This window comes from Fistularia commersonii, chromosome 32 (assembly GCF_037954325.1).
Source record: "Fistularia commersonii isolate RoL2024-O1a breed Wild chromosome 32, RoL_Fcom_v1.0, whole genome shotgun sequence".
Lineage (NCBI taxonomy): Eukaryota > Metazoa > Chordata > Actinopteri > Syngnathiformes > Fistulariidae > Fistularia > Fistularia commersonii.
The window spans coordinates 8,580,182-8,602,201 of NC_141315.1; the positions used below are offsets into that span (position 1 = coordinate 8,580,182).

Below are 22,020 nucleotides of genomic sequence, written 5' to 3' on the forward strand. Positions count from 1 at the left end.
AGTTCATCTGTAGTGACACTTGGTTTGCTGAGGTCTAAACTAAGAAGGGAGGATTAGAATTACAAAAGAAAAAAAAAAGAAAATCAACTTACAATCGGAAAAAGGGGTCAAAAAAAAACTAAAAAAACCCAAACAAAACATGGGCCGGTGAAAATCATAGAGAAAATGAGAAAGCGATTACAAAGGGATCTGAAAGAAGTCATCATAACTATTCTCGGGAATTTTGATCAATTACTTTAAAATTAAAGCAAAAATAAATAAATAAATAAACAAATAAATAAATAAATAAATGAATGAATAAATACTGAAATTAAATATCAAATGTCATTTGAACATGAGATTAAAAACAAAAAAAAAAAAAAAAAAAAAATGATTATTCAGATAGGGCGCAGTGGCTACCGCCTTGTTCAACCAATGACAGCCGAGATCGGCTCCAGACCTGCTGCGACCTCAAGCTCAAGATAAGCGGTGTAGAATGTGAACAAACAAACAAATGAATGAATGAATGAATGAATATTCAGATGATATATGAGTATGATCTTTTATGAAAACCCAAAGAGTCAGAGGAGAGCCATCCGGAGAAATGACAGACACGGTCAGGAGTAGGATTGGAACTATACCGACAGACAAAGTAATCGGGGAAAAACTCAGCATTATTGCGAAACAGAACGTTTTTCCAGACTGGAGCGAGGACAGGGACGGAGCAGAGAGGAGTGAACAGCCAGCCTGAGCCCGCCGGGCCAACGCTCTGTGACTGACGGTCGTCACGGCGGCGGCGGCGGCGGCGGCGGCGGGAGGAACACCTCGACGTTTGGGCGCGTCCAAATTCCCGCTGATCCAAATTTTGCACAAAGCTGACATTGTCGCTGCCCAAATCCCCGCGTTTTCAAAATGTCAACACTGCAAGAACCAAGGAAAACAGCTCTGCCTCCGGCTTAGTGACAGTATTCTGTTTCAGATACTCGTAATCCACTAGATCCAGGACGGGGTGTCGTATCACTTGTACAATTCCTCCATCCATAAGGGAACGTGTAATCCTTGGCTGGATCGGGACGATCGCAGCACATGGGGAGACGGGAGGAGGGTTTTAGCAGAGACAGCAATTATGGGATGAGGGCAGATGGACTTTTTTTTTTTTTTTTTTAATACCAAAGAGATTTTGTGGTAAAAAAGTTGCAAAGACCCCCCTTTTCTCCCCCAAAAAACATGTCCTTGGACCACAAAACACACACACACACACACACACAGGAGGGGCCGATGGGAGATGATCACGTGCTTCACCGCCGTCTCATCTGCACGTTGCTTTCGATTTCCTTTTTTTTTTTTTTTTTAAACTCGCAATTTTATTTCTATTCGAATCTTGATCTATTTCCGGCTCCCGTCAGACGGCTCCCGCAGGGCGGTTAAGGAACGCCGTCACGCCATCGAACGGCCGATGAGGTGCGACGGCGAGGTGTGCGATGAGAAATACTACCAGGTTTGGAAAAAAAAAAAAATCTGCACAGCCACAATTTCTCCAAAAATAAAGATTATTTATTTTACAATTAAGACAAATTCTCGCATGACGTTTCGAGCAAACATAGGTTTTTCCTCAGATGTGTTAAACGTGTTATTTTTTAAAGAGAATGATCTCTAAATTGATTCCCTCTTTTTTTTGTGCACCTCTTGTTCGATTTATCGTGTCATAACAACATTTTAACATTATCTTCATTTTTTGAGAACAGATCTGAGAAAGTAATAATTTTTCACATGCACAGACGTTCTTGATCGAAGGGTTTCAGCATATAACATAAAATATCGTATTATATAATATTATATGCTGAAACCCTTCCATCTGTTTCTCGGGTCTGGTCTCGGAAAATGGTGAAGATAATGTTTGAATGTTGAAATGTTAATATGATATGATCGATCTAATAACAGGTGCAAAATAAATAAAAAAAAAATAAGATAAATAAAAAATAAAAATAAAAAATAGCACCAAAATAACATGCTTGTTAACACATATCTCTGGTAAGGGTCAGAGCCTATCTTACATGTAATGCAAGAATGTTTTGGGTACTATATGTAAAAATAAATTATCTTTATTTTTGGAGCACTTTTAGCGTGCGCATTTTTTCAAACCTCTATTCAGTCGACTTTTTTTGATCTGCTATCCATCCCTAACTGGGCAGTTTTTTTTTCCTTTTCCGAGGTGTGTAACAAGGCCTTCCCGGGTTCTGCTCCCGTTTCCACGACGATATTTAAAGGTCGAATAAAAAGGAAGCGTGTTAAAAAGAACGTTCTTCCTTTTTCGAACCCTTGCGGAGGTGCCGTCCTGACGCGACACTCTTCTAACCTCATGATCCGTCACAGCGGATTATGGCAATTACGTGTAATATGCTTTAAGAGACGAGTCCGGCCGTCATCTCGAGAAAAAAAAAAAAAAAAAAGGAATTTCACGCACATTTGAGCAGCCGGTCTGATCGTCCCTTGGAAAAAATCCTCATGTAAAAACGGGCCGGCGTTTTGAACGTTTGACCCGGATCAGTCCGGAAATAACTAACCGTCGCTCCTCCGCGGATAAAAAACCCATCGCGGGGAAGCTGCGGGGTTTCTTTTCACGGATCGGTCACGTGACAAGGACGCCACGCCGGCGAACTTTTCTCGATTCCTCCCCCGAAGAGGAATCCTTGTCGTCCCCGGAGAAAGCCGGACGCCGAAAGCGACGACGGGAGAATTTCCGGAGATTTTCTAGATAACCCGGTGAAACGATTCGACGTCCATTTTTGGTTCCCGGTGAGCTGAGATGCTGCGCCGGGGTTCGGTCCACGGCGTGGAGGCGGTTCCACGGCGTGGACTAAAATCCCAGGGATTCTGTTTCCCGCCGTTGTCGGAGCGCAGCAAAGCGGAGACGGGTGACAGCGTGATGGATGGCGGCGGGCAAATCCACTCCCTAATGAGCTTATGAATAAATATATCTAGGCCCGTGTGTGTGTGTGTGTGTGTGTGTGTGAACGCACGTGGCCGTGAAATAGATATTTGTTACATGCCGCGGGTGCGAGGAATCTGAATATGCATGTGGCACGTATGCAGGTGTACATGTGAGATTAGAGCGGGAAGAAGGGATGATGATCTTCACTCCGCCGAGCGAAAGCGAGACGATATTCTGATTCAAATTCACATCCGTGAAAAGCTGCTTTTTTATTATTATTTATTATTATTTTTTATTTATTTTTTTTCCCTCCCTGTGACGCGACACGAGTTTTTTGAACGACAAGACAGCTCGTGATTATCGGAACGAGAAAGGAAAAAAAAAAAAAAAAAAAAAGGAAGAAAGAAAATCGAGAAATGCAATTCGCAGCTTCTTATTTAGCAGACAGGGTTCGGGGCGCTGGATTGCGCTCAGATAAGATAAGATATACATTATTGATCCCCATATGGGAAATTCTTTTGTTACAGCAGCGCCACAATGACAGGATCAATAAATATGAATAGAAATATAAATAGAAGAGGCACTTAAAAGATAGCAGAAGACATACAGATAGAAGAAGAAGAAAAAAAAAAAAAACCACAGCAAGGGTGTGAACAGAAAGAGGGTGACAATAACGTCGACGAAATGATGCGAGTGGAGCGAAACCAACGAGAAGTAGAAAAATAAATCAAAATAAACAGAGTTAGGGTGCGACACGTGCCAGAATCGTAGCAAAAAAGTCCTGGGATCACCAAACTTCCACCAAGTGAGTGCGGACACGCAGCTTTCAGCGATCCGTGGGAGCCCGGCACGCGAGACCTAGTTGCTATGGCAACAGCGGGAGGCCGGGAGAAAAAAACAAAAACAGAAAAACAAGCCTTTCCCAACCCTACGATGTAGCGCGGCGGGTCGTCTTCTCACCGACTTCCAGACCTCCATGCATACATCTTTTTTTTTTTGTTTGTTTAATTAATGTAATCAAACAACCTCTGTTTACAAGACTCCACACACACACACACACACATGTGTCTCCATGCACCCTGGAAAGTTCACCCTTTAGCTTAGCCTCAACACACTCACAGAAGAGCGGCGATGCGAAGGCTGTCCCACGCCGGAGACGCCTTGTTATTACTAAAAAACAAATAATGAGACGTTTTTCCGGACGTGGATCGAGCTGAGCTGCAGATGAAATTGAGTGTGAAGTGGACGACGGCTTAAAACGTCTTTTCTCTGGATGACAAGGTGTGTGTGTGTGTGTGTGTGTCGGCGGTGAAGCTGACAAACCGGCTCATGTATATATATTTTTTTGTATTAGCTTGATTTTTAATGCAAATCTACACGTCGACCCATTACGGCATCTCTGAAACGATTAAAACAAGCGCTATTTATCTTTATGAGCCGAAAATCGGGTCGATAAAGTCGATAAAGTGCGCAAAAACTCACGCGCGGCTTCCCTTCTAATGGAGAGACGAGCGCATCGATCTGGCGGTGGACGGATCGCCGAAGATTCATCGGAGGAGCATATTTTCTCAATAAAGCGGTTGAACGGAGGATGAAAAAGGAAAAGATTTTACATGATATAATTCAACGACATGAACAAACGAGAGGATTTTCTTCATTTCTTCGACCGACGGCTCTAGTTTACGACGTCGCCGTCTGTTATGAATTTATTCAGAGTTGTCTTTCTTTACATTTGCCGGTTGTATTTCCGTTCGTTTTTTTTATTTTATTTTTATTTTTTGGTCGGATATCTAGCGAAAATCACGTTACGTAAGTTTACGACAGTTTGACATCTTCGGGTTGTCGTAGATAAAAACCGACCAATCAAAACAAACACCAGGGGGTGTCAAACGCACGGCCCGTGGAATAAATCTAGAATCTGAAAAAACACATGAAAATCGACTACTTTTTTAAAATAAAAATGCGGTTCCTATATCATCTGTTAGCGGAACACGATTTTTAGCAACACAACACATCAATATGTGACTCAACTTACAGCAGCATGGAAGCAATACGGCTTCCGGGTCTAGAAATAGCTTTTTTTTTTACTCATCACTTATTAAAAATAACATTTATACTGATTCTTATCCCTGGTTCCGCAGCTTGTTGTAAACTCCTTCAACCAGGGGTGCAAACGCTATGCAGACGACACCTCGATTAGCATCTATTGCTAAAAATCGCCCGCGAGTCAGTCAGCCGAGCGTCTTCCTCGCTTATGTTTGTGTGTTTGAGCGTGAAAAAGCGTGCGCACGAGCACGTGCGAATCTATCATTACAACCTTGGGAGGATTAGCGGAGCAAGGTGAGGCAACGGCGGAATTATAAGACGGCGACGAGAGGGTTGTGGCGCCGGCGTGGGGGAGGGGTGATTTTTTTTCTAAGAACGCTCATTAGCCGAGCTCCCTCTCGCCCCTGAAAAGCTGGTAATTTAACATTTCATATAACCTTTAGGGGACGGGATTAGAGCATCAAAGCTAGATCAACAAATGAGCACATAAAATCGTGAGGAGCGAGAAAAAAAAAAAAAAAAAAAAAAAAAATCCATGCCCGGGAAGAGTTTTCGCGGCGGGCGCCTTCTGAGCTGTTCATCCATTAGAGTATTGATTTCTCTCCGAAAAAGGGCGTTAATCTGTTTGCGCCGGCCGAGCTTCTGAAGCGGGGATCCAAAATCTGTTTGGCTTTGGAAGCGGATTGAACGGACGCAGCTGCTCGGCCTTTTGAAGCCGCTCTCCGATCTGCATTCGACTGAAGCCGTTAAACGGGACGCGGCCTTCAGACACCCCCCCCCCCCACACACACACACACACACACACCGGATAATGACCCGTCCCATCGATCTGAGGCGGTGAGAGTTCGCCGTCCCTCTGATCGGGAAGCGGATTCTTCCCGTCTCGCCCTCCTCCGCCGCCGCTGTTAATTGAACAACGTTGTTTATGATAGCGCTAATCAAATCTTCTCTGTATAATTGTAGCCTAATCCCTTTAGCTCAATGTTATTTATGCGGGGAATTAATGCCATATTGCTTTATTAAATTTTGCCTCATTTGGCCATCTTTGTTTTTTTTTTTCCCTACCCTGCCCTCCTCCCCCAAATGTATAAATCCGAGCCGAGCACGTCCTCCTCGGGTCCACGCCGCCGCCGCCGCGAACAAATCTCTGGCTCCTCAAGGACTCTCATGACTCAGCGGCGGCGGCGGCAGCTATTGTCAACGCTGAGCGGTTCAGACACTTAACTTTGCTCTCCTGTGTTGTTTTTTTTTTTTTTTTTTTCCTTCTCGATCCTTCGGCGTCGCGGCGACGTGGAGGTGCGACTCGGGACGCCAGGGGGCCCGAGCTCCCGAGGACGCTCCAGCCCGATAACCCTTTCAGGAAGGCGTAATTGTCAAGGACGCCGTTCGGCACAAAGGGCTAATAATAGTTAGTCGCCTTGACCTTCGTCCCCCTCGTGAGACAAACGGGGATATTTATAACCTCCAGGCCTGGATAAACTTGGGGAACGCTGCCAGCTTGCAGAAAACTAGTTTTTGGACCGAGGTCGCCTTTCAACGCTCGTTTACGGAGGACTCGGAAGACCAGGCATGGCTCGCCGTGCGTGCGCCAAGAACCGGCCGTCGGACGCCGTTACGGCCACGTTTTCGTGGTTTCGAGAACCTTTTCATGAACTAGACCGGCGACCTCGATTTTTAGAATTGTAGTTCCTACTCCGAGGCAGGGTGTTTTTACGGTTCGGCGTGGACTCATACGACAACAGGTGGAACTCATAAGCCACGCCAGGTACCAGATACTTCTTGGAGACGGCGGCGTTTTTAAAATCTATCGCAGTCACCCATCAGATGTGCTCGTGTGCCAAAATGCACGAAAATAGCGGTCGCCCTTGCAACCGAATGAACCAAAACACTGAACCTCTAGTCATGGTTCATCCATGACGGGTTAAATGCAGCGCTCACATTTCACCCTCTGTACCACTGAATGTGACAATCAGATATTTTTCTTAACAAGTGAGAAATGAAGCGACTAAGAGGTTCAAGCTCTCGTGGCGAGTTACGACACAGAGGAGATCCCTGGTCTCGCAGAAGAACATCAACATTCGGTCCAAAACGAGTCCACCGTTTGCTAACAACGGGTTCTTTGGGAATAAAATCACCCCAACTCATGTGGATCCGCATCCAGAACATGGACGATGAGGCAGCTTCGCTCTCCATGTTGCTGCAGTGGTTGATTTTTACAGTGCAAATCCAAAACTAGAAGGCGGCTGGATCCAAACTCAAGCTGGACGTCTAGAACTGTGTTCTCAGAACCGTTCTACGGTGGATCCTGGATCCACCCGTAAATCATTTAACGTCCCAAGAGCGGCGAAAGACGAAACCCCCGCCCGTCGGACAAACTCCAGGCAAACAGTCGAGGAACCCCGTCGCCGGAAAATAATCAAAGATTCTCCCCTGTTATTTAGTTAAGCAATTAAATTAAGAAATTAAGATAATATAGTAGGAAGCATTAGCGACCAACTTTAAGCTTCTGATTAAGATGTCTCAGATAAAGACTATCCTCGGAGCCGCGCAATGATTGGAGCATCAAAGCGCCCGTCTTTTTCTTCCTCGTCTGACAAAAGAGGCAATCAAGTGGCGTTTTCTTTTTTTTTTTTTTTTTTTTTTTTTTAAACCGTCGATCGTCGGCGGCACGATCCGGACGAACCGACGAGACCCCTTCAACGGCTACGGCGTCGTGTTCGGATACGCGAGGACCTACACGGACGCACAAAAATGTGCACGTAAACGCAGAAATACACAAGGCGGCCGCGGCGTTTGTGTTTCGAGGAGAAACGCCGGCTCGGCTGGACCGCCGGCGTCAGCGCGCAGAACCGCGAGGCGGGTATACGTAACCCGCCGCTCTGTTTTGTAAGCAAATCATTAGAAATGCTATTATTAGCGCACTGCAGGCTTCACTTTGCCCGATTTCCCCCCCAGAAGGTGCAGCTGAGCGCTCAGGTGATGCAACCGCTGCACGGGAACAGGAACTTCACGGAATTTAACGGGCGTGGAGGGGGAATTTGCTAAAAACCAGGGTAATTAATTTTTTTTTTTTTTTTTTTTTTTTTGTATTTATGAGGAATACTAAGATGGCGCTCTGATGCGGAGGATAATTGAGAGCGATCAGGTGTGATTCATGGGGCTAAAGGGAGGGTCGACGGAAGCCACGTGGGCGAGTAAAATCTCTTTTACAATCAATTTTAACTGCTCCGCCGTCCCGACGATGATCTGCGCGCGTTGCCGGGGGGACGATTAAATCCGCGTTTCTTCACGATCTACTCGCCATTAAGATCGGGACACCCGCGTCGTACATCACACGCCCAAACAGACGCACGGTAAATCAATAATTATTGAAATGTCTTTCTAAAAATCCCCAAAAAGTCCGCTCGGAGGAAGGGGTTACAAACAAACGGGATAATCTGGAAAGAAATACCAGGTTGCTGAATTGACTTAGAGGGGTTTTCATCTGTTAGGGTTCCAGCTTACTTCACGTTGCGGTAATTCCGGATCCGAAATCCGTCCCTTCTTTTATCGACCGTTTGCTTGACGGCGAGGGGAGTGAGGCGGACGGAGGGCCGAGCCTTTCACATCCAGACGCGTCGCTTATAATTAGATGCCTTTATCAACCTGCCGAGCAGGCGCGGGAGTTCAGAGGATATCAGCGTTGTCAAAGCTTGATTTATCGCATCGGATCGGACGCTTAATACGGCCGGCGCCTGCTAGACGGGGAGTCGCTCAGCGAGCCGCCTTTGCAATCAAGATCGAACGCCAGAGCCGACCTTCGCCTCTGATCCAGAAGCGTCCGGTTTGACGTCGGACAGAATTCTAGGGTTTTCAGACGCTCGGTCCGGTTTGTTTGAAAGAGTTTGATAGATCAATACGCAGCCTATAGGGCCGCCCATCGGACGCTCGGAGATCCGATGAGGATCCGAGTCTTGGACCTTCAGCGACGGGAGCAGGATCTCCGGGTTCAGCTTCGATACCCCGGTCCGGAATTTGTTCTTGAGGTTCTTAACAAGGGCGATTCTCGCCAAAGAAAGGGAATATAAAAAAACGTTTTCCTCCACTTTAGAGCTCTTTGCTCAGAGTTATCGAATTTTGGAGATATCATCGATCGGACGTCCGTCTTGTCTTGAGCGCAGCTGCTCTGACGGAAGCGACACCAGGGAGTCCAACGAAACATCTCTCTCCGGAAAATGAATCCAGAATACTCAACACAAACTTTTCCAGAGCTGTTCCATGCAGAAACTTTTCTTTTTTTAAATTTCTCAAAGGCGGGGAGGGATTTTTTTGTTTTAGTTCAACCCAGAAGTCTGCAGCTCTAAACCAAAGAATATCAACCGGGGAACGCGAGATGAGAAAATAAGTAGTTTGCTTTTAAAGTGAAATAATATTCTCACTCAGCCAGAGTGCAATGAATATGTTTGCAGAATTTTTTTTTTTTTTTCCCCACACAAACGAGACCTTCATTCAACCCCGCCGAGACGACCGAGCAATATAATTCGCCATTTTTTTTTTTTTTTTTTCTCTTTTTCCCCACCGGCGGCGTTCTGAGTGACAGCTGACAAGGTGAGCTCCGCCGAGCCCCCTCCAGGTGGCCGCGCCGAGAGGCGTGAAAACCGTCTGCGGGCGTCTCATCGCGGGGAAAAAAAAAAAAAAAAGGACGTCCACCTGAGACCAGACGTTGCATCTGCTGATGAGGTGTTATTGAGACGTTGTGCCTCGTCCCCCTCGCCGCCGCCGCCACCGCCGCCAACCCCCCCAGGGAGGAGGCAGGGAGTCAAGCAGCCTGCAGCAAACGGACCTGAGAGGAGGAACCACATCCCAGCACATGACTGTGGTACAGTACACAACAGCCAGCTGTCGCCACTGTGTGTGTGTGTGTGTGTGTGTGTGTGTGTGTGTGTGTGAGGGGGACTATTCCACGCCAACTTCAACGCATTTATGCAAGCGTATGCTACATATGGTGCTTTGCTCTGGAGGAGAAAAGTGAGATGCACAACAAGAACAAGCACCATTAACCGCCCACAGCTCGTGCTTAGACACACACACACACACACACACACACACTGGGAGCACAATTCAACGCTCACCCACGCTGACGCATGAAACAGACCTGCTCGTACCGATGCCAAAAAACAAAAAAAAAAAAGAGCAAAACAATTAAAAAAAAAAAAAAAAAAACAGACTTCCAGCCTACCTTGTCATTACGGCGCGGCTCTTTTGACAAAACGCATCATTTCTCAGGGCTGTCGGAGGGGTCGGGGGGGGGTCGGGGGGGGGTCGGGAGGCGGGGGGGGGGTCGCTACTTTCCCCGCACGTCATTCGAACCGGCGGCCGGGGTGAATGAGCGCGGCGAGAGCGAGAGGGTGTGGCAGGGGCTCACCATTCTCAAAACGGATCACGCATTCCGGGAGGTACGACGCCAGCTCCCTTCCTTCCCCCTCCGCTGACACGAGCAGTCCGTCCTCCGCGAGCGACGACCAGTTCATCAAAAAAAAAAAAAGAACCAGAGGAGGAGGAGGAGGAGGAGGAGGAGGCCGGCCAGGCGGGTTCCAGGACACGGACTCTGCCTCCCCCTTCCCTTCCCTTCCCTTCCCTTCCCCTCCCGGGGTCCTTTTGGAAAATCTCCACAGGTTTCGGCGCTTTCGGTCGCAGCGAACGCCGCGGAGCTACGGGAGGAGCGAGAGGAAGCGGAGGGATGGAGATGGAGAGGAAAAAATAGTGGCGAGGGAGAGGAGGGACGCGGCAGTCACTGTGTCACCGGGGAGGAGGAGGAGGAAGGGGGACGAACGGGGACGCGGCACCTGACAGGTGACCCGGAGCTCCGCCGCCGCAAAGGAAGTGTCCGGAAGGAAAAAAACAAAACAAAAAAAAAAAAACAGAGGATAGACCAGACGGAGAGCAGCGCGGCCCCGGCGGCGTCGGGCGCTCGGCGTGTTATGTATAGACACGGGAGAGAGAGAGAGAGAGGAAAAAAAAAAGAGAGAGAGGGAACAGGAGCCCAGGTCTCCAACCGGATGAATGGTGCAGTGCTGCTGTTGTCATGGCAACCGCAGAGCAAAAGGAGGGGGAGGAGGAGGAGAAGGGTGGGTATTGAGGGAGGAAAGAAAATGGCATGGAGGAGAGAGGGGAAAAAAAAAAAAATGGAAGAAGAGGGTTTTATTAAAGGGACACGCTTTTTTTTTTTTTTTGCGGCGGATAGCGAGAAGAAGATGATTTAGCAGAAGAAAAGCTGCGCCCTTTTCCCTCCCGGGCCCAGGCTTCCCCGTCTGTCCTTGTTTTACCCTTGAAGGTGCGTTTGCTCGGCCGCGGCCATGTTTTATGGCTATTTAAGGGTCCGAAGCCGCGGGGCAGGGACTTTATTGAGTATCACCTTTGGTTTTTCGCGCCGCCTGCTCCTCTCCTTCCGTCACACTCATTCTCCCGGGAAGGCAACCGCCGAGAGATGAGCTATTTTCTTTATTTCCCTTCGCTCACATAGCCGATGTCAAATATGATAATCCCGCTATATTTAGTTTTAGCGGAGGGAGGGGAAATGAAAAGAATTGACATTTCCGCATCTGGCGTGATATAAATAGTTTTGCGCGTCGTCAACAACGTGCAACGGAATGGGGATGGCTAGCTGCGCGGCTAAATTGTAAAACATTATGATTATTATTATTATTATTATTATTATTATTATTATTATCATTAAAATTGGGACTGGGAGGTTGTGCTGTCGGTTCCCGCCCGACCTTTGGCCCTTATGGAAATGAAACGGATATCTTATCATGTTGCCCATATGGAAGCAATGGCCCAGGTTGATTTTTTTGCTTTATTTTTTGATTTAATTTTTTTGCTTTGGTGTTTAAAAACAGTCAGACGTGCCTCCTGCACGAAGATCGACGCACGAGGTATCGGAAGTTATTCGCAGCCGGTCGCGGACGATTCGATCGTGTTTAGCGATGAAGGTTAGCAAGGAGTGCAACTTAGCATTAAATGTGTAGCAAGTTAGCGCACAAAATAAAAATCAGTTTATTCCTTCAGATTCTATTTGTCATGTTTTCTTTTTTTTTATCTATTAATTGTTATTTATGAAGTACATTTTTCTTATTTCAAATGATGTAACAAAACTGGAGGACTGGATTGAATTAAAAGTATTTCAATTCATCTAAAAAGGGGAATTTCATTTGATATATGGGCACATTTACTGATGGGGTTATTAGGAAATATGGCGATTTCAGTCATTTGACCGATGAAACAAGCTTCCACCATTAATATTTTGTCATGTTTTTTTTTAAAATAATGGAAATATGCGGTTTCCCTCTGCAGAACAGAAGCACATTTTTGACAAATCTTCATTTTCATCACATGAGATTTCCGTTTCATGCCTCGCAGCGTCAGCCGTGTCCTTGCTTTCCCTCCAGAAACACGCTTGGATTTTTCATTCATAAATAAAAGGTCGGGATTGAATTTTCGCCTCATTGAGGATTCGTCCCGGGCTCAGCGTGAAAACCCGTCTGCGCTTGAAGGTCACTCGTCACCTCCTCCCCAACTTTGGTTTTCATTTTCAAAACTTCTCATTTCGGCATGTATCCCGTGCTATTTCCGCGTGTTCGGAATCAGAATGGGGGTTTTGTTGACCAGGTATGTTCATACACACACACACACACACACACACATATCTGTTTAATCGATAAGCCGATGGTCCGCATGAGTGATGCGTTCAAGTGAGGTAATTAGACAAATAAAAAAATGTTTTTCGGGTGTTTGAATTCAAATGAGTTTTTCCGGTGAATTAATAAATAAATAAAAAACAAGGTAAAAAAAAAAAAAAAATCACATCAGAACTTGGACTTGGACTTACTTGTCCCGGGATGTGAGCAAGTTTCCAATTCACAGCAAATGAAAAATTCCATTAAAAAAAAAAAAAAAAAAAAAGAATGGCTTTGCTGAAAAATCTTTATGACTTTTTTTTCTTTTTTTTTTAGTGCTCCTCCAGAGGGCCTACTTCTTCTATATCAATTACTCTTTTACACACTTAACCTTCACTCTTCAATATTTTATCCCCCCCCCCCCCCCAACCTGCGAGTGAAAACGTCGTTTCCGGCTGAGACGCTCAGGTAAGAGAATAATGACAGAGAGGCGGTAATTTTCTATCCTGATGGGCGACGGAGGTGCGGCGATTGGACACGTCCCGAATGTCGGCGTTCCTTTCAAAAAAAAAAAAAAAGAAATTACCAGATGTCACGCCAAATACGCAGCTGGCTAAAGAGAGCGGCGCACATGTCCGCCCTTCGCTGAGATGATGAGCGGCAGCTTAATGTGAGCTCCGGTCGTCATATTAAGGAAAGTTCTGAACACGGAGACGGAGGTTGGCGGCGGGGAAGAGGAAGGTGAATCATTTACTCCTCTGGAAATCACCCATCAATCACTGCTGCACAGCCAAATTCAAACACGAGCGGGTGTTAAATCCTCATTCATTCGTTCATTCATCGTCCCATTTAGAGAACCTTCGCCCTGCCGTTCGCACGTCTTATATGGAGATGCAACCGTTCGACTCGTGTCACCGTTTTGTGATAATAATTATAATCTAATTTGCGTCTTTCATCCCGCTGTCCAAAAACGTGCAGGTTAATTGGAAAAAAAAAAATTGGGAAAATTGCCCCAATCGAATGTGTGAGGTTGTTTGTCTATATATGTAGACATATATATGTTTTTTCTCTGTATTTAAACCAGGGGTGTCAAATACATTTTGGCCACATTTGATGTCAAGGGGGCCGGACCGGTAAAATCATTACCTAGATGTAACACAAAGTCCAAATTTTTCCTTTATTTTAGTGTAAAGGGGGTCAACAGGTAAATTATAAAAATCTTTATATGTAATGAACTGCTCCTCTAAAAAAATACATGACGAATTAATATTAAAAATGAATATTAAGTAAGAATTGATGAAATTACACCCTAAAAATATTGAGTAAAAAAAGAGAAAATCTTGTCACTGTTGGAAAATGTGGCACTGGAATTTATTGGAAAATTGATTGTTAGCATGTATAAGAGGAGGTGTAATGTTTACAAGGCTATTCTGTTTTTTTTGCCAGTGTTTTTGTGGTTTTTATAGAAATAATGAAAGATTGTTTTAACAATGTCACTAGGCGTTTTTTCATTTAAAAAAAAATAAATCAAATTTTGAAGCAAAAATATATTGCAAGGTTACTTTTTCATTTTTTCCTTGCTGTTTTTTTTTTTTTTTTTTTGGAAACCCACTGTATAAAACCCCCAGGCGCATATGAGAAAAAAACGCTGGCCGCACTAACACAAAGATTGGATTTCATGCAAGGAGGCAACGAAATATTGCTTTGCGAGTGTAAGACCCCTGATTTAAACCATCACGGACGGACCATGAACAATTAGGGGTTCAGTGTCTTGCTCAACACTACGACACACAACCAGGAATGTTCGATGGCTCAATCCTCTGCGCCGCTAAACACACACTCTCACATTTACCGCTCTTATACGGGCATGCAACCATTTAGCATCTCATTCACGAGTCATATCCGCATGCAGCCGTGCACACAGCTTTTAAAACAGGGGTCAGGAGGTCACCTTTTTGACCGTGAGAGCCATACAAGCCTAATACTTCTAGAGCCATATAGTGTTTTTTAACATGCAATAAATTAAATATGTCTTACTTTTAACGCGACCTCCGGTGCTGCTTGGATTTGTTCGAAGTGCCGCTTTATATTTGACCGTTTCATCGACGCAATTGTATCACCGCATATTCGACACACCGCAGATCCAAATGCAAATCCTCTGGAAAGCACGCGAATTGTCCTCTTTTTTTTTTTTGTTTTCAATTCAAAATTGTCTGGGAGGTCATGTGACATTACTGATTTTTCACGCCATTTCGTGCATCTCGGGCGGCGTCTCGGGCAGCTGCCTGCTAGAGTTTCTCCTCACCTCTTTTTTTCCCAAATTTTTTACTTTTTTATTCTATTTACTTCTTCTTCCTTTAGTAACAATGTAGTTAATTTGCCTTTAACAATTTTTTTAAAGTTGTTCTTATTCTCATCTTTTCCGTTACCAAGGTTGAAGCGGATAAGCTAGTTGTCTATTTGATAAAATTGATTTTTTTCACCTTTAAAACGACTCGGAAGCCATCGGTTTCCGACCCGACCGACGGGCGACCCGTGAAATTTACCTTCAAAACTAATTTCTGTTTACTTTAAAATATCACGATATATGAAGAAATGTCACAAGTATTTTAATATCACTTCCAAACTGATTTTTTTTATTTTTTCCAACTCAAAGTTATCTGGGAGGTCATGTGACACGGGCCTCAGCCAACCAGAACCTCTTGAGGATTTCCATTAAAAACATTACTGATTTTTCACGGATAAATTTGAGCGATCGTCGCAACCGTCGTGACGACGAGTTTTTGACAGCATCCATCTGTTCGCCAGTCTGGCGGCGCCGCGGTTCGAAACGCGACGGCTACGTTTCGGAGATTCGAGCGATGATCGGTCTGCACGCGCCGCCTCTTCTGCTCGTCTCCCCGCGGGATTTGTACCTTTGTGATGAGAAGATTCATGTTATTTGATTGTCTCTCCTTCTGTCTATTTTAAATCACAGTTATTGTCGCCACTTCCTGTTTTGTGTGTGTGTGTGTGTGTGTGTGTAGCATCACAGAAAACAACCGGGTTTGCTTTTTGTTTTTGTTTTTTTCCCACTTGTGAGATGAAGTTCTTGTCATGTTGAGTGTCACCGCGCTTAATCTGCGTCGTGCAAATCGATGGGCCTTTCGCTGAAAATAGAGCGGCCCTATATTTTGCCTCGTGACGCTGCAACACAAAGCGGGAAGATATTTCAACGTAATTCTTGATTATTGTGGCTTTATAAATAACAGTTACCATATTTTTCACACTATAAGGTGCGCTTCAAATCCTTACATTTTCTCGAAAAACCGAATTCTTGTTGTGTTTACTGACTTTGAACCAATTTTATGATGGGAACTGCACTCAAAAATCTGTCGAAATGTTTTAGTGCGACCAAGACGCTCCGCTCGACTGATTGTCGGAGCGTTCCCGCCTGACACCTGCACGTCGGATTAAAATGGATCTTTGGTTTACAATGAGTTGCGACGTCAGACGACGTTACGTAACTAATTATGTAGTGCTGGAATACAACGTTGTTCCAACCTCACGCTAACTTCATCATATTGCGCCTTATGGTCCGCAAAATATGCTACTGTATGACTCACTGGACGACCAACCAATAGGAGAGAAGGATATTGATATGTGCGGCGAAACCCCGGCGCCCAGAGTGGCCGCAGCCGGATTATGATTAAGAAAATCCATTTTTTTTTCCCGTCCCCTTTGATTTATAAGATAGCCGTCACCCAATTTGCTTGCTCAATGAATGTCAAAAAAAAAAAAAAAAAAATGGGGGTAAAATTCTGAAATAAAATATAAATATAAATATATAAATTAGAAATAAAATATAAACATCTTCACCACACAATAAAAATCCTGTAAATTATTAAAGAAATAATAACAATAATAGGAATACTATAAGAAAGGGCCAGACCAATAAATCCCCCCCATCAGCACTGCTTTACATTTGAATCAATGAGTTTCCATTTTAAGAGTTTCAATATAACTATTTTTGCGTATTTTTTTCCAGATTTGCTCCAGAACCCGAAAGCAGACGCATTTGCCTAAAGTCAGTGACGTGCGATGAGGTTCACGGCTGGCGAGGTGCTAACGTCATCGTCTCTTTCCTCATATTCGAACGGTAAATGTGAATTTTTTTTTTAGCAATTTTGGAAAAAAAAAATGTAATTTAATTTATTTTTTCATTTTCCATTTTTTTTTCTTTCCGTGACGGCAGGTGAAGCCCGGCCTCCCCTGGATTTCCATGCAATATTTTTTTTTTTTGCCATAAGCCGTATCTCGCATCCAGCACTGCGCTGTCTGGAGAGGCAAACAAAGCCGTCTTCCGAAATCTGTTTTCGGCAAACGCCGCGTGTCGGAAGGATGTAACATTCTTAACAAAATTCACGTGTAGACGGCGACGTAACGACGAAACACCGCAGGTCCAGCGCGTCGTAAAAAAAAAAACAAAAAAAAAAAACGAGTACTGGCCGCGTCCTGCGAATCCTTGCGTCCGAGCGCTGACGTGTCGGGTGACTGGAGAGTTTAAAAATACCCAAAGTTGTCGGCACAGCCTCCGTCGCAGGCGCCCGATGTAACACGGATGGCGTGTTCATGCGGGTCCCGCCGGACCGCCCACGCCGTGAGCCCGGGAACCTGACTCAGCTCTCCGCCGCAACCACAATCTGCCGGGCGTCACGTGACCACTTACGCGGCAGATTCGCGGCTCGCCGCCTGTCCGCCCTGTAATTCTCCCATTACGCCGCGCCGGAAAGACAATGGGTTTCAGATCCACTCATATCGCCGCAATTATTGCGGCCGGCGTGTCGGGGAAAAAATGAGGTTGTTGTAATTAAATCGGGCCTCGTTCAGGTTTTTTTTTTTTTTTTTTTTGTTTTGTTTTTTTTTTTTTTGTTTTTGGAGGCCGAACGCAATTTTCCACCTTTACGTTGCGATCCGCTGGGAGGCGGTAATCGTATCGATTCCCGGCGTTAATTAGGAGAGAGACGGTGAAATAATTCCCTTTAAATGTCTCGGAGCGGAGCGGGGGGGCGGTCAATCAGCCGGCGAGCTCCGGCGAGGTGTTTATTAAGGAAAAAATAAGCAAAATCTGCGATTACTGCTCATAACAATCGGCCGCTGAGATACCGCCGCGAGGGCGAGGCACGGCCGACGGATTCAAGGAAATAATCCGACTCCATGAGTTCTTGGACGTTTATCGATGATGCTGCAAAGGTGAAATCCAAACATTAGCGGAACAATGACCCAGCTCTCCCACCAGAAGGTAATAACTGATGAGATGCAAATAACCGGAACACCGCGGCGGATTGATTTTTCTTTTTTATCCGTCCTTTTATCCAGCGCAGATCACCGAACAACAACTCGGTCTGGTTTTATTTTCCTGCTTACTGCCGTTTCTCACAGAATCAGAGCATACATGTTTGGGGTAAAGGGGAGTTTCTGCCGTGCCTTTCTTATCACGATTCCCCCCTGAGGCGTCTGGAGACTCTCCCGGCCTCTGAGAGCCGTCGCGCAGGCGGAAGGGGGATTCAATCACAAACCCAATGAAATTTTTAAAAGGTCAACGCCCTCGCGGAGTTTTCGCTCGGGGTTGAGTAAGAGAAGGCCCGGCGTGCCGCGCTGCAGGCGGCCGGCCTGCCGCCGTCTGAAGCCGCGTTCACTCTCCCTCCCACCTCAACCATCTCTAACGTGGGAAGGTCTCCGGCCTCCGACGCCGGCGCCTAAACACACACACACACACACACACACACTCTGTACAGTCAAGCTGTGCAGGAAGTGGCACCGAGTTGAATTAATTAAAGGGCGAGAAGCCCCGGGGCGGCCGAGTCCTCGTACAATCTGTTGCTCGTCGCCGCTCAAGAGGAGATGCAGGTCTTTGAGGACGACTTGAAAGGCAGGGGGCACGCGGGGCGGCGGCGAGGCCTTTGTGTTCGCTTTTGGAAGCCGAATGTGTCGATGAAAGATAAATTTAGCTCGGCGTTTGATCTAAGAAAAATGACGCCCAGCGTGAAGGCTCATGACTTTGGTCTAGGAAAACCAGCGGTTATACAGCGACGTAAAAAGGGGTTTGTGTTTTAAAGGCGTTTTCGGGACACGAGGCTGCGGTCGATTCGCTCCGATTCGACTCGGACGACGTAGAAATGATGCTGAAGCGATGACGTCGTGGCGACCCGAGTGGGGTCCCAACGCGGGCGGCCGACTAAAAGCAAGTTTGAACTTTTTGCGATTTGTTTTCCATCAGACTGCGTTTGCTGTGCCGACCTGGATGCAAATGTGACCTTTATGGCTTTCAAATAAGTTAAATATGTTTTTTTTTGCCTTGCGGAAAAATCAGTCCATTTCAATCAACGCAGCCTTTTGATAGGATGAGTATAAAAAAAAAAAAAAATTAAAAAAAAAAAAAATGGATTAACTTGACAGCACATTTGGTAAAAAAAAAAAAATAGAATGAAAAAAATGAAATAATAAATACAGAAATAAAAAAATAAATAAATAAAATAAGAAAGCACAAATTTAATTTTTTATTTATTTTTAATTAAATTAAATTATTCCTAATTTTGAACTCCCTGATGTCCGTCACATTTTTGTCTCTCGTCTGTCTCGTACTTTTAAATCGTTACTGTGCTCCGTTTGCCGTTCTTGTTATCTCATTCGCACAGGACCTTCAACCACCTCTGAGTGTGAACAACATTCATAAATATAAATTTTCTCTACCAATTTTTTTTAAAATTTCTTTTAAATTGAATTTCAGGGGGTAGAACTACCGCCGTCCCTTGTCGACTTCTGACGACCTTGATTTGAAAGAGGTTGGCGAACCCTGATCCGCAGAGATTAACAGGTTAATCCCGCAGGAGTTCTTCTCGCCGTGCTTCACGTAAACACGCTCGGACGCAAAAAAAACATGAGCTTTCGCCGCAGCAACTGCACCAGGAAAAGCAAGATGACCCGGATCTATACCGGATTTTGGAGCCCATTGTTATTTATTCATTCGTGCATTCATTAACTAATCCTGCAGTCAGGATCACGGAGCCTGTCCCTGCTGTTGTCGGGCGGGAGTTGCGGTTTGCCCTGAACCGGCCGTCGCAGCGCCCACATATCCAGAAGTACAACCGTTCTCCTTCTCGTTCAGGTGGGAATTTTTTTTTTATTTTTTTTACATTTTTTTTTAAATTTAATTTTACTTTTATTTTTTATTTTTTAAATTATTCATCCGTTCATTTTCCGCCGCTTATCCTGCCTGTCCCTGAAGTCATTGGGAAGGAGTTGTTGTTCACCACATTTCAAGACGTACAACCATTCACCCTCTCAAGCAGGTCAGAATTTTTTTTCTTTTTTAATTTTATTTGACTTTAATTCATTTTTTAAATGATATAATTACATTTATTATTGTCTTATTTTCTCCATTCTGTTCTGTTGTCTTTTTTTTGTGGCTATTTTCTAATTGCCTTTCTATTTCTTCTCATATTTATTGCCACTTACAGCTGTTACGCTGCTGTGACAAAAATCAATTAAGTTTATCTTATCTTACCTTATCTTGTCTTATCTTATGTTTTTATTATACTTTCATTAATCCCTTGCAGAAAATTCCTCTCTGCATTTAACCCATCCTGAGCAGTTGACAGCCATCTAGCGGCACCGGGGGAGCAGTTTGGTGTTCAGTGTGTTGCTCAACAACACATTCAGAGGAGCCGGGAAGCAAAGCGGGAATGTTCGAAGGTTCTACGGACAATCGCCCCTTAAAGGGATTAAAAAAAAAAGGAACTATTCCGACACACCTCATGTAGAGACATACAACTATTAGTTCCCTCATTCACATGTCCAGTGAACCTCCTGCATGTCTAAATTCGTTATGAACTGGACTACAGAGCGCACCTTTATATAAGTCGCACCTACCGTATTTTCACGACCATAAGGCGCGCCTGATTATAAGGCGCGGGTTTTATATTCAATCTATGCCCACACTTCCCCCTTTAACGTTCTCATGGTGTCAACAACAGCACACACACAAGCATACAAGTTTGCATATTTAAAAATACAGCGGGAGTAAAACTGAGTTTTAGTCCTCATCCTCTGTGTCTGATTTGAACAGCTGCGCTGAATCTCCATCAAGCATGCCGGGTTCACTTTCTTCACTGTCAGAGTCGCTTTCTGTGCCGCGCGGCTCCTCGGAAATGATGCCGGCTTTTGCGAAAGCTTGAACAACAGTGCCGGCGGACACGTTAGCCCGAGCATCTACAATCCATTCGCAAATTGTGGCGTAACTCGCCCGGCGTTGCCTTCCACTCTTAGTGAAACTCTGGTCTCCAAGAAGACTTTTCGCACCCCGTTGTGCGTCTAGCTACCATGCTGGATGTCGAAAGTGAGCGGCACCTTGTCCATGTTGGTGATGTGGCCGGGCTGGTTATGTTTGTTGGCGATGTTTTCAGGGTTGCTAAAACAACGATGTTGTGCATAACACACATACCCGTACTTTAAATACAATCAACACCAACACTTTCCCCTCTAACGTTCTCATGGTGTTCTGTACTACGTCCGCCTTACGACAACAACACACACAGGGCGCGCTGCACTATAGGGCGCGCTGCACATTTTGAAGAAAATCTAAGACTTTTATGTGCGTCTTATAAAATACGGTACTAATTTTTAAAAGAAATTGTACATAAATAAGCTGTACTTATCTATAAGCCGCAAGTGTCCCTGTCTAAACATGACATGCTAACAAAAATGTTACAGCAAAGATTTTTTTGGAAAACTTTAAATAAATGACGGTAACATCGACAACAACAGGTACGAAACGCAAATTATTTTTTTGCGTGCAGCGGCTCTATTTCTTTCTTGGACAGCTTTCAACATGACGTCTTTTTCATGATGGGGATGTGCAAAAAGAGCAAAACGGCCGATCTGAGGAATTACGAAACCGTTTCATTTGTCCGCGGTAAATACACAAATTTAGCCGCGTTGCTGCGAAAGCCGCGGTTCTCAAAGTGAAAGAAGTATTTACGGTACACAGAAAGCGACGGCAAAATGTAATAAAATAAAGCGCGCGTTTTGCAAGTCGTCCAAATTAGTGTTTTTACAAATCCGTTTCCCAAATGAGGTTTGAGCAGCCTTGAAGATCACCGGCTGCGTTCGACGTCAAGTCGCTGTTTGAAAGATGCTGATGGTTTTTATGTCAGCGGGACGTAACGTGGGAGTATCATTAGTGAACGTCAGCTGTCGTCCACGTTCGCCAGCCGTCATCGATGGGGAAACACCGATGCGGAGTTTTCCTGCTTTTTAGGATATTTGTGTGAAAGGAGAAATAAATAACCCCCCCCCCTGCCGTCGGAGCTGGCGGACTCCGACACACACACACACAAACACGTTTAAAAACAAAAAAAAAAATCCCTC

At 44.9% G+C, this 22,020-nt stretch overlaps 1 protein-coding gene across 11 annotated transcripts in view; it reads right to left on the reverse strand.

Moving 5' to 3' along the window:
- tanc2b (tetratricopeptide repeat, ankyrin repeat and coiled-coil containing 2b) overlaps positions 1-22,020 on the reverse strand; it is a 180,379-nt gene that overhangs the window by 70,137 nt on the left and 88,222 nt on the right. For 2 of the 11 annotated variants that reach the window (XM_086139440.1, XM_086139439.1), the window contains exon 1: positions 10,362-13,189. The exons of the other annotated variants lie outside the window; for them this stretch is intronic. In XM_086139440.1, coding sequence (XP_085995566.1) covers positions 10,362-10,467 — 106 coding nt within the window. In that variant the 5' untranslated portion in view covers positions 10,468-13,189. Of the gene's footprint in view, positions 1-10,361; positions 13,190-22,020 lie in introns of those variants that run through there. 11 annotated transcript variants of the gene reach the window in all.